We start from the raw sequence: 16,409 nt of genomic DNA on the forward strand, positions 1-16,409 counted from the left end.
TGACAGTAAAAACGTCAATAAGGAAAAGTACAGAAAGGTACAAATGATGACGGACAGTAGCTCCGAAGACCAGAAGAGCGATAGCGACTCCGGAAACAAGAGACTAAGCTGTCTCAAATTACATAATGTAATTGCCAAAGAAGATTACCAGACCATTTGGGTTACCCTCACGATAGCGGGGTCCCCAGTCAAAATGGAGCTAGATACAGGATCAGCTCTGACCGTCATGAGTCGACGGGATTACGAGCGGCTATTTCCGCATATACCTTTGAAAGACACATCCATTATCTTGAAGACATATACGGGGCAGAAAGTATACCCCAGAGGGAAAATAAGGGTGCCTGTTGTATACAACGGCAAGGAAATACAGAAGTTGTATTTATACGTTCTGCAAGATGGTGGTCCACCGTTGTTGGGACGTGAATGGATCAGAAAGATACGTTTAGACTGGCACTCCATTCAGGCACTGACGGTGACCAGTAAGAAAAAAAATGATGACGTCATACCTGGACGATTAAAAGAAATCTTGGCTAACGCCAAAGAAGTGTTTCAACATGAACTAGGAACCTTGAAAGGCGCCACCGCCTCAATAAAAGTGGAAGATGCGGCAATTCCCAAGTTTTTTAAGGCAAGGCCGGTGCCATACGCAATTCGTCCAGCTGTCGAGGCAGAGCTGGAGAATTTGGAAAAAGCAGGCGTGTTATCCAAGGTAGATTGGAGTGAGTGGGCAACACCCATCGTCCCGGTCATGAAGAAAACGTTGAATAATGATAAATCTGAAGAACAGAGAAAAGTTCGCATCTGTGGGGACTTCAAGGTGACTGTAAACCCGGTTCTTCACACGGTACAGTATCCTCTTCCGAGGATAGAAGATATTTTCGCCTCACTATCCGGAGGGAAACGTTTCACCAGAATTGACTTAGCACAGGCATATCTACAGATGGAGGTTGAGGAGGCCTCTAAAAAGTATCTCACGATAAACACACACAAAGGCCTGCACCAGTACAATCGACTGGTTTTCGGAGTGGCATCAGCTCCGGCTATCTGGCAAAGAGCTATGGAGCAAGTCCTGCAAGGGATTCCGGGGACTCAATGCTACCTAGACGACATCCTTGTAACAGGAGAAAATGACAACGAGCACCTTGCCAACTTGGAGCAGGTGCTCACGAGGCTGAGAGAACGGGGCCGACGAGCAAATCGCCCCAAGTGCGAATTTTTCTAGAAACAAATATCATATTGTGGCCATGTCATTAACGAAGAAGGGTTGCATAAGTCACCTGAAAAAATTGAAGCGGTCGTAAAGGCCCCAGCGCCTGAAAATGTCTCACAATTAAGGTCGTTCCTGGGATTAGTAAATTACTATCATAAATTTTTACCAAACTTGTCGACGGTTCTGCACCCTCTTAACGCACTGCTACAAACGGGAGTAGTTTGGAAATGGAGCAAAGACTGTAAACGTGCCTTCCATAAATGCAAAGGCTTGATCACGTCCAGGGAAGTGTTGGCTCATTACAACCCTTCACTGCCAATCAGACTGGCGTGCGATGCATCCCCTTACGGCGTGGGAGCGGTATTATCGCATAGGTTCCCCGATGGCTCGAACGGCCGATAGCTTTTGCGTCACGCTCATTGAACTCAGCTGAGCGTAACTATGCCCAGATCGACAGGGAGGCACTCAGCCTGGTGTGGGGGGGGGGGGTGAAGAAATTCAACCATTACCTACACGGACAAAAATTTACTTTGTTGACTGACCATCAACCCCTCGTCTCCATATTCAACCCGAAAAAGGGCGTTCCCATTATGACAGCGCAAAGGCTACAGAGGTGGTCCCTTTTCCTAGGGGCACACCAATATGACATACAATACAAAAGGAACAAAACAGCATGGGAATGCTGACGGGTTATCGCGCCTACCGTTGCCAATGGTGGAAGAGACGCCTACAGTGGACCCAGTGGAGATGTTCCACTCGACCATAGTGGAATGTCTACCGGTGACAAATTCTACCATTGAAAAGGAAACGAGAAATGACCCGACTCTCTCACGAGTCTACGATTTAACGGTGAAGGGATGGCCAGCACATAGCGAACCACTGTTGCCAGCATTCTCGCAAAGAGGAGAACAGCCGTCGGTGTGCCGAGGAACCTTGATGTGTGGATCCAGAGTGGTGATTCCACCCAAACTCAAGGATAGAGTGCTAAAGAAACTTCACGAGGGGCATCTGGGTGGAGTGAAAATGAAGAACCTAGCCAGAGCGTTTGTGTGGTGGCCAGGTATCGATGGAGACATCGAAGAAATGACCAAGAGCTGTCTAGGATGCCAGAAGGTCCAAAACGCCCCACCACAAGCCCCTCTACATCCATGGGAGTGGCCCTCATCTCCATGGCAAAGGGTACATATCGACTTTGCTGGTCCATTTATGGACTCAATGTTCTTAATCGCGGTGGATGCACACTCCAAGTGGCCGGAGGTAATAAAGATGTCCTCCACCACCATGGAAAAAACCATCACAGTATTAAGGACCATATTCGCCAGGAATGGGCTGCCTGAACAGATCTGTTCTGATAATGGACCGCAATTTGTATCCGAAGAATTCAGGAAGTTCTTAAAAAACAATGGGGTTAAGCACTACACGTCCGCCCCATACCATCCCGCCACCAATGGATTGGCTGAAAGGTTTGTCCAGACCTTCAAGAAGGCCATAAAGGCCATGGGTAATGAAGACATAAATCTACAACAGAAGTTGGATAACTTCTTGTTTGCGTACAGGAATGCAACACGTGGTAACAAACCAAACCCCCGCCATGATGTTTTTCAATAGAAGCCTAAGATGCCGGCTGGATTTGGTCAAGCCAAACATCAGAAGGGACGTAGAGAACCGACAATTGCAAAGCATGAATGAAAGGCCAACTAGAACCTTCCAGATAGGTCAACCAGTTTTGGCCCGGGACTACCGTACCGAGAAATGGCAGCCTGGAACTATTTGCACACAACTAGGACCGCTGATGTATACCGTGGACATTGGAGAAAGCATAATAAGGCGCCATGCTGGCCAGATCATAGAGTCATCCGAAAAAGGACAACCTACACCACAACTCTATACGCCTAGTGATGAAGCAGAGATACCCATAGTATCTACCTCCGATCCGGTGATACTGGAACCAGATGAACCCGACACTGGCATTGAAGCCGAATCGACCTTGCCAAAAGAACCTACTACACCACCGAGGCGTTATCCGGACCGAGTCAGGAAGCCTCCAGAGAGACTGAATTTGTAATTGATTAACTTCAGCAAATGTGTATATTATTGTTCTTGTAAAAATGTTATTTAATGGATTACTTAAAATGTTATGTACTATTTATCTAAGGGGAGGAATTGTAGTGTATGTACCTTTAAGAGGAACTATGTTTTTGAAGCCCCTGTATACTGTAGTACCAGTAGTGACCACTCGGGTATATAAGTCTGTGTAGCATCTTGTGTTGTTAGTTCACCTCCAGGCTTTGTTCAGTAAACACTTGTTAAATCAACTCCTGCATTCCGTGTCTCCATTAACACACGGATCTAACAGCGTGGTTGGCAGGACACCAACCCAGTGCCGGAAAAAATTTAACGACCTCACTCGGGTTGTCAGGGTGAGTACCCTTTCCAGTATCCTCTTCATCCCTGCATGTGCACCTCACTTTATGGCCAAACAGGTCTGAAATCCCTAATGGCCAGCCCTCATCCAGCAGCTATGGGACTGTCATGAAAAACACTTGCGCAATCAGGACTTTAGACACTGTCAGGGCTATTCGACCATGGGAGGCAGTGCGGGCAAGATCAGGGCTTGACACTGTACTTAGAGGCGGTCCTTTCTCTTGCAGGCCAAGCTGGCGCATAACAGAAGACAGCAGCGACAGGCCGTCCTGACCTGAAACAGCCGAGCGACCTCGAGCAGCGAGTGGAGCGGATCATGGCAGGCCAGCTGAGTGGCCCCGTCGCCACTGGAGATGCTGACCCTGTTCTGGGCACCAATGGTAAGGTCATCACCTTTTTGACCTCTCCCTTTCCACTTGCGCCTCACACCAGCATCCTTTGCCACTATCGAACCAATGCAGTGCACAGCAGCACTCATGCCTCCCTCACTGCCGCCCTGTCCTCACTCTAAAGCAACTCTTGTGCCTCCCTGCTTTCAGATGGTGACTCGCCAAGTGAGGAGGCGGCCCCTCAAGCTGGCACTGTGTCCGAGTCAGACATAGAGGAGGAGGAAGAGGAAGCCAGCCCATCAGGGACACCCTCAGCCGAGGCAGCCCATGGCCATGATGGTGACACGTCTTCCCTGGAGGGGAGCAGGGGGGGGCGGGGGGGAAGGGTCGGAGGATAGTGAAGCTCCGGGGACCAGCGGGCTGCAGCAACGCGGGAGGGGTGGGGAAGCTCGGCGGCCTTCTCCCCGGAGGGTGAGTGCGGCCTCCAGTCCTGCTACGGTGAGCGCAGAGGAGGTGCGGCTCCTAGCGGAAATGGGCGCCCAGGCTGAGCGCAGGCACACTGAACTCATGGCTGCAGTGGCAAGGATGCCTGACTCCATAGAGTCACTGGCAAGGAGTGTGCAGGAATTCGGGGCAGCACAGGCCAGGAGTCTGCAGGACATCACGGCAGCACAGGCTAGGAGTCAGTAGGACTTCGCTGCTTCACAGGCGGCTTCTAGCCAAGTGCTCAGTCATGCCGTGCATTCACTGGCTGCTGTTATGCAGACACAGACCAGGGCCACACGGGCACTAACTGCTGCCACACTCGCTGGATCGGCCAGGCATCGACGGGGCACTCGCTGTGCCGCAGCAGCCCAGCAGTCTGTGCCTCAGCAGATTGCTGCGCATGCTGCAGTGCTGGCCCGTGCGCGTGCCAATGTATCAGCCGACCAGGGAGTGCCTGTGATCTGTCAGGTTGGCAGCATTCCTGCAGCCAACACTGTCACTCCTCCATTGCAGCTGCCACCAGCTGTTGGACAGACTGCTGCCGCCCAAGCAGAGTTGGAGCAGTCAGCAGCCGGCCCCTCCAGTCCCAGAGCTGGTCCAGGCCGACCCCCAAGGGCATCTGACCCTCAGCAGCCTTCCCCCAGCCTTGCTGCAGCCACTGGGGTCCCATTGAGGAGGAGCTGCAGGGCAGGTCGGGACCAGTCACGGAAGCGAAACAGATCACCCTCGCAGGAGAAAAAGTAGAAGGTGTGGCCAAATATTTTGTTTTACTTATAAAAGCCGAGACTGGTGTATTTGTTTCATATATAAAGGCCGAGACTGGTATATTTGTTTTACTTGTATATTTGTGTTTTTGGTGGGGGGGGGGGGGGGGTTTCTCTCCATTAGTTTGTCATGTGGGAAGGGCACAGAGGTATCACAGTAAAAAAAAATCTTAAATCGCACTGTCTATGCTTTCTTTTGGAAGGCCTGGTTGCCCTGCTCGGCTGAGGGCTTGTGGAGTGGCTACATTCATCTTCTGCCATTGGCACAAGCCATTCCCGGAGAGGGGGCCTAGAACCGACTTGCAATAAGCCGCCGACGGGCGGCCCTTGCACTTTCTGCCTCCCTCCTGTGCTGGTCCTCCTCCTCCTCCTCCTCCTCTGGTGGTCCTCCAATGTCTGCTGGCAGTGGCTGAGTCCTGCGGATAGCCAGGTTGTGCAGCATGCAGCACACGACAACGAAATGGGAGACTCGCTCAGGCGAGTACTGTAGGGCTCCCCCGGACCGATCCAGACAGCGTAACCGTTGCTTCAGCACGCCGATTGTTTTCTCAATGATGTTCCTGGTTGCTTGATGGCTGTCATTGTATCCCTCTTCAGCAGGGGTGCTGGGTGCACGGAGCGGGGTCATCAGCCAGGTGCACAAAGGATAGCCTTTGTCCCCGAGAAGCCATCCTCGTGGGTGAGGCTGGGCCTCGAACATGTCTGCCACAGAAGTCTGGTGCAGGATGAAGGCATCGTGGCTGCTGCCTGGAAAGCGGGCATTGACAGCTAGGATGAGCTGCCTGTGGTCACACACCAACTGCACGTTGAGCGAATGGTAGCCCTTCCCGTTGCGGTAATCCTCGGCATTCTCTAGAGGTGCCCGCAAAGCCACATGCGTGCAGTCAAATGGCACCCTGCACCATGGGGAAGCCCGCTAATGCTGCAAAGCCCATTGCACGCTCTTGCTGCTTGTCAACGGTCATGGGGAAGGAGATGAACTAACGTCTCCTTCTGAAAAGGGCATTGGTCACCTGGCGGATGCAGCAATGTACTGCAAACTGGGAGATGTTGGAAATGTCCCCAGTAGCGGATTGGAAGGAGCCGGTGGCATAGAAGTTGAGAGCCACCGTCACCTTCACTGCCACCGACAGAGACATCCTGCTCCTCAGCTGTGGCTGCAGATCGCCGCGAAGCAGGTGGCAGATCTCAGTGACCACCGCCCTTCTGAATCGCAGCCTCCGAACACACTGCTTCTCAGACATGTTCAGATATGAGAACTGCTGGCGGTATACCCTGGGTGGGTAAGGCCTCCTTTGCCGACACCTGTTGCCCCTTCTCCGTCTGGCCATGACTGGCACTCTCTGACGGCGTCTCTGAGCCCTTTGAATGCAATGGAGAAGCCCAACGTTTCCACCCATTGCAGCCCCCATTATATGTTGCCAATCAATGCTAAGACACTGAAGTTATAGACAAGTGCAAAGCTGTGGCCTAAAGCCACAAGTACCTGTGCGAGTGTTGAGCCAAACCAGAAAGCTCTCTACCTTTGTCTCTCTCCAAAGATCCGTCTCTCACAAAGAAGGAGTGGTGTAAAATGGCTGCCATTTATACTGCAGGAGGAGTCCCCTTTAATTAGCGCCCCCCGCAGCGACTGGGAACCGTTCCCCTCTACCAGTCGCTAGGGGCGCCAGGCGCACAATAGGCCGGCGCCACTGAATTTCCGGTTCGGGGCGCACAAAGGGCGTTGCACCATGAAATGACGTCAGGATCTGCGCGTGCTCAGCTGAGCGTGCGCAAAGGTTTTGCGCCGCCGCTAAATCTTAACTGAAGTTCGCGAGAGGCGCAGATCGCGCTGTGCCTGGGCGCTAGCCACTTAGCACCCCACTTCTCCTCCTCCTAAGGCACTAGCGGCTGGCGCAAACAACTGAATTTCTAGGCCCAAGTTCCTCCCTCCCTTTTGCCCCTTGATTTTCCACTATTATTGGGAGGCTTTTAATGTCTTCTACTGTGAGGACCGATACAAAATATTTGTTCAAAGTCTCTGCCATTTCCTTGTTTCCCATTATTAATTCCCCAGTCTCATCTTCTAAGGGACCAACATATACTTTAGCTACTCTCTTCCTTTTTATTATACTTGAAGCTCTTGCTGTCTGTTTTTATATTTCTTACTAGTTTACTCTCAATCTATTATCTCCCTCTATTATTTTTTAGTCATCCGTTGCAAGTTTCTAAACATTTCCCAATCTTCTAGCCTACCACTAATCTTCGCAACATTGTATGCCTTTTCTTTCAATTTGATACTGTTTATGTACCTTTAAGAGAATAACTGGTCTCAGACTGCAGTACCGGCAGTGACCACCCCTGTATAAAAGGCGCTAGTGAGCCTCTGTTGTTTCAGTTTCACTATTGACTTCCATCAGTAAAGACTTGTTTTGTTCAACTCCTGCTGTCCGTGTCTCAATCATTCACGGACGTAATACTGGCGACAAGCAGATACGAACCTACCTACAGTCTGCACCACCTCCTGGGATCCATTCCTACAGCGAAGTGAGCAGAGGTCGAGGCCAGAAAGAAAAGTAAGTAAGAAGCAGTAGAAACGGGCGTCGACCGTGGGCATCCGCCCTGTGTTGCGGAGCTGAAGATTGCTGGAGAAGCTGTCGGAAGCGGGGCCTGGTTCCTGTCGACGGTGCTTCAGCTAATCGGGCTGGTGGCAGGTAGTGCACTGATCCTTCCTGGGCTGCGGCGGTCGCGAACTTGAGCGGGTGGTTTGCAACGGGGCCGAGCAGCGTTATCGGGAAGAGAGAGGGTGGAGCACACAGGGCGCGGCCGGTGCTACGAAGCCGGGCTGCGTATAGACCCGCGAAGAGGAAGGCAAGAGTCCCACAGGGTTGTTCCACGACGGGAAAAGAATTTTTTTTAAAAATATTAAAACGCACAAGAAACCGCGGAAAGCAGCGCTAACAACAGCAGGGAAGAAGGCAAAGCGCGGGAGGCGCCATTTTGTTAAATCGGGAAAGAAGGCAGAACGCGGGAGGCGCCATTTTAGATTTGCAAGATGCCGAAGACTGGATGTATCACTGCTTTTGATAATACAATAGAGGACTGGACCACGTATGTGGAAAGAGTCGAGGTATATTTCGAGGCAAACGAAATAGCGGAGGAGAAAAAGGCATCGATATTGCTAAACTTAATGGGCGCTAAAACGTACGACCTATTGCGGGACCCGATTACTCCAGCCAAACCGAAGGCGAAGAGTTTTAACGAAATTGTTGCTGTCCTACAGGAACACCTAAACCCTGCACCGCTATTGATAGCAGAAAGATTTAAATTCCACAGGAGAACTCGGCATAAAGATGAGAGCAATGCTGAGTACCTTACGGAACTACGCAAGCTATCAAAGCACTGCCAGTTCGGAGCAGGACTGGCAGATACCCTACGGGACAAATTTGTCTGTGGACTCCTGAGTGAAGGAACCCAGAAGAAGTTACTCTCAGAGAAAGAGCCGACGCTAGATAAGGCTTTCAGCGTGGCAGTATCGTATGAAGCAGCAGCCAGGGGAGCTGCAGAAATTCAACAAAAACCACAGGAATACGGCACCCACGAAATGACACGGGGATTTGCAAAATGTTATCGCTGCGGCAGAACTAACCATGACCAGAAGGACTGCTGGTCCAAAGACAAAATATGCAGGCAATGCGGGAAGATGGGACACATTGCATGAGTTTGCAGGTCTGGGAAGAAGACCAGCGACAACAAAAAGGTTACTAAAGGAACCGTACAAGAAAGTACAAAAGATGACGGACAGTAGTTCCGAAGACCAGATGAGCGATAGTGAATCCGTGGACAGGAGACTAAGCTGTCTCAAACTTCACAATGTAATCGCAAAAGAGGATCACCGAACCATTTGGGTCACCCTCACGATAGCAGGGTCCCAAGTTAAAATGGAATTGGATACAGGATCAGCGCTAACCGTCATGAATCGACGAGACTACGAGCGGCTATTTTCACACATACCCTTGAGAGAGACATCCATCGTCTTAACGACGTATACGGGGCAAAAAGTATACCCCAGAGGAAAAATAAGGGTGCCTGTCGAATACAACGGCAAGAAAATACGGAAATTGTATCTCTACAAACTGCCAAATGGTGGACCACCGTTATTGGGACGGGAATGGATCAGGAAGATAAACTTAGATTGGCACTCCATTCATGCAATGACGGTGGACAGTAAAAAAGATGAAGACGTCACTCCTGGACGATTGTCAACAATCTTAGCTAACGCCAAAGAGGTATTTCAACAAGAACTGGGCACGCTTAAAGGCGTAACTGCCTCGATAAAAATAGAAGAGAATGCAGTTCCCAAGTTTTTCAAAGCAAGACTGGTACCATATGCAATTCGCCCAGCCGTCGAGGCAGAGCTGGAGAATCTGGAGAAGGCAGGCGTGTTGTCTAAGGTCGACTGGAGCGAGGGGGCGACATCCATCGTTCCTGTCATGAAGAAAACGTTAAGCAATAAGTCCGGAGAGCCAAGGAAGATTCGCATCTGTGGGGATTTCAAGGTGACAGTGAACCCAGTCCTTCACACAGTACAATATCCTCTTCCAAGGATAGAAGACATCTTTGCCTCACTGTCTGGAGGGAAGCGTTTTACAAAAATTGACCTAGCACAAGCATATTTGCAGATGGAGGTTGAAGAGTCCTCTAGGAAGTATCTCACGATAAACACACAAAGGTCTTTACCAGTATCATCGATTGGTATTCGGAGTAGCATCGGCTCCGGGGATATGGCAAAGAGCGATGGAACAAGTCCTGCAAGGGATTCCGGGGACTCTGTGTTACTTGGACGACATCCTTGTAACAGGTGAAGATGACAGTGAACACCTTAACAACCTAGAACAGGTGCTCACTAGACTACGGGAACATGGGCTGCGAGCCAACCGCCCCAAGTGCGAATTTTTTAAGAAACAGATATCTTATTGTGGCCACGTGATTGATGAAGAGGGGTTACATAAGTCCCCTGACAAAATTGAAGCGGTTGTTAAGGCCCCAGCGCCTGAAAATGTGTCGCAACTGAGGTCATTCCTCGGATTGGTGAATTACTACCATAAGTTTTTGCCGAATTTGTCGACAATTCTGCACCCGCTGAACGCCCTGCTACGAACGGGGGTAGCATGGAAATGGAGCGATGATTGTAAGCGTGCCTTTCAGAAGAGTAAGGACTTAATCACTTCAAGGGAAGTATTGGCTCACTACAACCCAGCACTGCCGATCAGACTGGCGTGTGATGCGTCTCCCTACGGCATTGGGGCGGTACTGTCACATAAATTCCTTGATGGTTTAGAGAGGCCGATAGCTTTTGCGTCACGCTCGTTAACTTCTGCCGAGCGTAACTATGCCCAGATTGACAGAGAGGCCCTCAGCCTAGTGTGGGGGTTGAAGAAGTTCAATCACTACCTGCACGGTCAAAAATTTACTCTACTAGCCGATCATCAACCTCTTGTCTCCATTTTCAACCCTCAGAAGGGCGTACCGATAATGACAGCACAACGGCTGCAGAGATGGTCCCTTTTCCTAGGGGCACACCAATATGACATCGAGTACAAAGGAACTAAACAGCATGGAAATGCTGATGGATTGTCACGCCTACCGTTGCCGACGGTGGAAGAAGACGACCTTGCAGTGGATCCAATGGAGTTATTCCACTCGACCATAGTCGAATGTCTCCCTGTGACGAATGCAAACATAGAAAAGGAAACACGGAATGACCCGACACTATCACGGGTCTATGATTTAACGGTGAAGGGATGGCCAGCACATGGCGAACCACTGCTGCCAGCATTCTTGCCGAGAAGAGAACAGCTGTCAGTGTGCAGAGGAACCTTGATGTGTGGATCCAGAGTAGTAATTCCACCTAAGTTGACGGATAGAGTGCTCAATGAGCTTCATGAGGGTCATCTGGGTGGGGTAAAAATGAAGAACTTAGCCAGAGCGTTTGTGTGGTGGCCGGGAATCGATAGAGAAATCGAAGAGATGACCAAAAGCTGTGCAGGATGCCAGAAGGTCCAAAACGCCCCACCACAAGCTCCTCTGCATCCATGGGAGTGGCCCTCATCTCCATGGCAAAGGGTGCACATTGATTTTGCTGGTCCCTTCATGGACTCGATGTTTTTAATTGCGGTGGATGCACAAAGTGGCCAGAGGTAATAAAAATGTCCTCAACCACCACGGAAAAAACTATCACAGTTTTACGAACCATATTCGCCAGGAATGGGCTGCCTGAACAGATTTGCTCTGACAATGGACCACAGTTTGTGTCTGAAGAGTTCCGGAGGTTCTTAAAGAACAATGGTGTTAAGCATTACACATCTGCCCCATATCATCCAGCCACTAATGGATTGGCCGAGAGGTTTGTCCAAACATTCAAGAAGGCTATCAAGGCAATGTGTAATGAAGATATACCCCTACAACACAAGGTGGACAACTTCTTGTTTGCCTACCGGAATGCGACACATGCGGTCACCAACCAAACTCCAGCCATGATGTTCTTCAATCGAAGACTACGATGCCGCTTGGATTTGGTTAAGCCAAACGTCCGAAGAGATGTGGAGAACAGGCAGTTTCAGAATATGAATGAAAAGCCGACCAGGAGTTTTAAAATAGGTCAACCAGTTTTGGCCCGGGACTACCGCACTGAGAAATGGCAGCCAGGAACGATTTGTACACGACAAGGACCTCTCATGTATACCGTGGACGTTGGGGAGAGCATTGTAAGACGCCATGCTGACCAGATTCTAGAGTCACTGGAAAACGTCAACTCCACACCACGATCTGATACACCTGGTAATGAAATCGACGTTCCAATTGCAGCTACCGCAGAACCGGTAATATTGGAAGCAGATGAACCAAACAACAACATTGATCCCGACTCAACATTGCCAGAAGAACCTGATACCCCAAAGAGGTGTTATCCAGACAGAATCAGGAAGCCTCCTCAAAGACTGAACTTATAATTGCTTAAACTTAACCAATGTATCTAGCAACCGTAATTGTGATTGTAATTAGTTATCATTTAGTTGTTAAATGAATGTTATGTACTGTTTAGCTAAAAGGGGAGGAATTGTTGTGTATGTACCTTTAAGAGAATAACTGGTCTCAGACTGCAGTACCGGCAGTGATCACCCCTGTATAAAAGGCGCTAGTGAGCCTCTTGTTTCAGTTTCACTATTGACTTCCATCAGTAAAGACTTATTTTGTTCCACTCCTGCTGTCCGTGTCTCAATTATTCACGGACATAATAGATACCCTCCTTAACTTCCTTAGTAAGCCACGGATGGTTCATCCTTCTCGTAGAGTCTTTCTTTCTCACTGGAATATATCTTTGAGATTTATGAAATACCTCCTTAAAAGTCTGCCACTGCTTATCTACCATCTTATAATCTAAATAATCTACTTTCCCAGTCCACTTTAGCCAACTCTGTCTTCATGCCCTTGTAATTGCCTTCATTTAAGTTTAATTATTAAGCAATCACTTCCTTCCTCCTCACCCCCTCTTACTCAAAGGTAATGTTACAAGTTTAGGGTCTTGCCTTAGATATTCTCAGATGCAGCAGTACCAGTTACTCCTGTAAGCAGACTGTTCAATATCTAACCATAGGATAGCATAACACTGGTAACAATAGTAAACCCTTGTGATCGGTGTCTTTTGCAAATGCACTTCTTCAATCTCTTTGAAGGCAGACCAAGAAAACACTTGGTAAGACAGTGCCAAAAATGAATCATTAAGCTGCTTTATTTCAATGAATGAACATACAGAGCAACCATTATGATCAGACTCACTCAGTTCCAATAGTAGTTTGCCTTTGTGTAACAATACAAAATAATGAGCACGGTACACTTCCCCACATCAGTGCTTGACAAAACAGAATAACTTCAAACTAACCTCATGCATTCACCTTCTGAACCTAACCAATGTTTGCCCTTGGTGCTTTGTTTGCAGACCTTATTGTGTCTCTGGCTCTGTCTTTTGTTAAAATCACCCTCTAATTGTTGTGTATGTACCTTTAAGAGAATAACGGGTCTCAGACTGCAGTACCGGCAGTGACCACCCCTGTATAAAAGGCGCTAGTAAGCCTCTAGTTTCAGTTTCCCAATTGACTTCATTCAGTAAAGACTTGTTTTGTTCAACTCCTGCTGTCCGTGTCTCAATCATACACGGACATAATACTGTTCACAGCCAGAAAGGAACAGTGACTTCCTAACACAAAGTGTGTGAGGTATTTATTGAATGCAGAGATAGGCTAATAAATTGATTTACAGTCAGTCAATGGGAAAACTATATCGAAGCTAGCTCATTAACATTTTAACCACCTCTTGGTTCAGTGTTTTACCCCCCTAAATTTGTGTAAATACACTTTGCTTTAAAAACCAAATAAACTTTTTTTCAAATCCTTTTTGAAAAATGGACAAGAAATCATGAAACATAACAGGTGGATAGATGGAAAAAGATTAAATCTGCAGAAACAAGGACAAAAAATATCATGTTTGAAGTGTACAGGACATCAGATAAATAGGGATTAACCAAGGAATTAAGGCACATTACCGTAGTCACTTTTGGTTTAAAAAAAAGTTTTAATGAAATAGTACTTCAGTGGAAGCTAACTACTTTAATCATCATTTTATCTCATTCAAGCTCATCATTTTGGTAATCAGCTGGTAAGGGATGAAATACAAAGCAAGGGCGACACTCGGAAGTTCTTCTTCCCTCTATTCATTATTAGCTAGGAACAGGAGTAGGCCATTCAGCCCCTCAAGCCTGTTCTGCCATTCAATTAGAGCATGGCTGATCTGTACCCCAAATCCATTTATCCACCATTGGTACATATTCCTTGATACCCTTACTTAACAAATATCGATCTCTCAGTCTTGAAACTTTCAATTGACCCAATAACCACAGCCTTTTGGGGAAATAGAGTTTTGGATTTCCACTACCCTTTGTGTGAAAGTGTGCTTCCTGATTTCACTCCTAAATGGCCTAGATCTAAATTTTATTATGCCCCCTTGTTCTTGATTTCCCCATCAAATATACCCAATCTAATCCCTTAATCATTTTAAATACCTCAACTATATCACCCCTCAACCTTCTAAACTCAAGGAAATACAAACCAAGTTTATGCAACCTGCCCTCATAATTTAATCCTTGAAACCCAAGAATCATTCTGGTGAATCTGTGCTGCACCCCCACCTAGGCTCCTCAATTCCACTTTAAATTGAGATTAATCAACCATCTGAGAGAAGTAAGAGCATAAATATCAGGCTGCTGATCTGCCAATGGGCCTCCTAAGTAAATCTAACAAAAGATTTTACAGTGATTGAAAGCATTGCTGCTTCAAGTTTTTGTAAATGACACACATTGCCTCAGAACACAGATTACAAAAGAAAGTCTGCAAACAAAAAGGCATCTCTAGATTAGAAACATAATTCAGACCCAGTGAAGATCCCACGTTCTCCAGAATCTTGATGGGGGGTTTACACCTGAAACATTCGCTCTTTACAGAATTTTCTTGTCATCTCTTCCTGAGAGCTTTCACTGAAGGCAGCACATCTCTGTATAAATTGACACTTCTACTCTGCAATACAACAAATAAATCGATTTCTTTTTCATAGAAACAGAGAAATAGGAGTAGGCCATTCGGCCCTTCAAGCCTGCTTCGCCATTCAATGAGAGTCTGATCCTCTATCTCAAAACCATTTTCCCGCTCTCTCCCCATACCCCTTGATGCCTGTGTCTAGAAATCTACCTATCGCCTTCTTAAATATATTCAGTGACTTGGCCTCCACAGCCTTCTGTGGTAGAGAATTCCACAGATTCACCATTCTCTGGGTGAAGAAATTTCTCCTCATCTCAGTCCTAAATGTCCTACCCCGTATCCGGAGACTGTGACCCCTCGTTCTAGACACCCCAGCCAGGGGAAACATCCTCCCTGCATCCAGTCTGTCTAGCCCTGTCAGAATTTTATACGTTTCAATGAGATCCCCTCTCATTCTTCTAAACTCTAGTGAATACAGGCCTAGTCGACCCAATCTCTCCTCATAAGACAGTCCCGCCATCCCAGGAATCAGTCTGGTGAACCTTCGCTGCACTCCCTCTATGGCAAGTATATCCTTTCTTGGGTAAGGAGACCAAAACTGCACACAGTACTCCAGGTGTGGTCTCACCAAGGCCCTGTGTAACTGTAGTTTTCGATCTCATAATTTGGCATAAAAATCCAGATCATATTCCCAGGTCACATTTTTTCTGGCATTCACGACAATCGCCTTTGTGCAGTGCTTTTCAACAAGCTGATTTGTTAAAGAGAAAAGTTTTGAAATTAATCATATTTAAGCAAAACTTGCACATGCAACCCCATGAGGACTACAGTAAATTACAGCTGTAAATATTTGAATGTAATCAGCTTGGTTTTATTCAAAAAAATAGCACAAGTGCAGAAACAAGCATTCTACAGTTTCATTGCTTCCCTTTAGAGTCAGCATTCTGAATTTAGAGCCCACTTTGTGGACAATAGACAGTAAAAGATACATAAAGATTCTGACAGCAACCCAAGAAAATCAGAGTGTTAATGTAAAAGTTAATGCTGTCTTAGTTCTTCGGGTCAGAACAAAGATTTTCGATTTGGTCTCCAAACCACCTAAATTTTACCAATTAGGATATTAATAATCATGTTTTCCAATACGGCAGAAAACATGATAAAAAAAAAAAAAAATCTATGCCTCCACTTCGCAATCCCTTTTCCCATTTAAACAACAACTTTCTTTCCACAGAACTCTTATTTACCCAGTTCATCCCAGAGCTGCCTATACTTGTCAGTCATTGCCGTTCCTTGTTGCCTCCACAGAGAAAGACGGGGGTCAGCCATAAACTGCTCGGTTATTAATGTCAACATCCGAGCACCGTTTGAATCCCTCATCTTCAACATCTCCCGCACCTGTCAAATAGACAATTTATTAAAGTAGAAGTTGTAGACACCATGGACCATCTATTTATTCTCTTTAGTTCCAAAGCATGCATTTGTCAGTAAGTGTTTGGAGGTTCTTGTCTCCCCATCAATAATTGTAGTGGAGACAATTCCCTGCATGAACTGCTAGGATCAGCTAAGCAATTTTATCAAGAAAGCAAAATCTTCTACCTGCATCACTTTCCTTTGTCCAATTTTCTTGGCC

The 16,409-nt window shown here is 47.4% G+C and overlaps 1 protein-coding gene across 2 annotated transcripts in view; it reads right to left on the reverse strand.

The window, feature by feature from the left end:
• Nucleotides 1–16,409, reverse strand: part of LOC147123355 (zinc finger SWIM domain-containing protein 6) — a 251,037-nt gene that overhangs the window by 89,217 nt on the left and 145,411 nt on the right. For both annotated transcript variants that reach the window (XM_085971432.1, XM_085971439.1), the window contains exon 4: nt 16,024–16,174. In XM_085971432.1, coding sequence (XP_085827558.1) covers nt 16,024–16,174 — 151 coding nt within the window. The remainder of the gene's footprint in view (nt 1–16,023; nt 16,175–16,409) is intronic.

This window comes from Somniosus microcephalus, chromosome 2 (genome assembly GCF_052327205.1).
Source record: "Somniosus microcephalus isolate GS21.2 chromosome 2, FLI_Smic_1.0, whole genome shotgun sequence".
Lineage (NCBI taxonomy): Eukaryota > Metazoa > Chordata > Chondrichthyes > Squaliformes > Somniosidae > Somniosus > Somniosus microcephalus.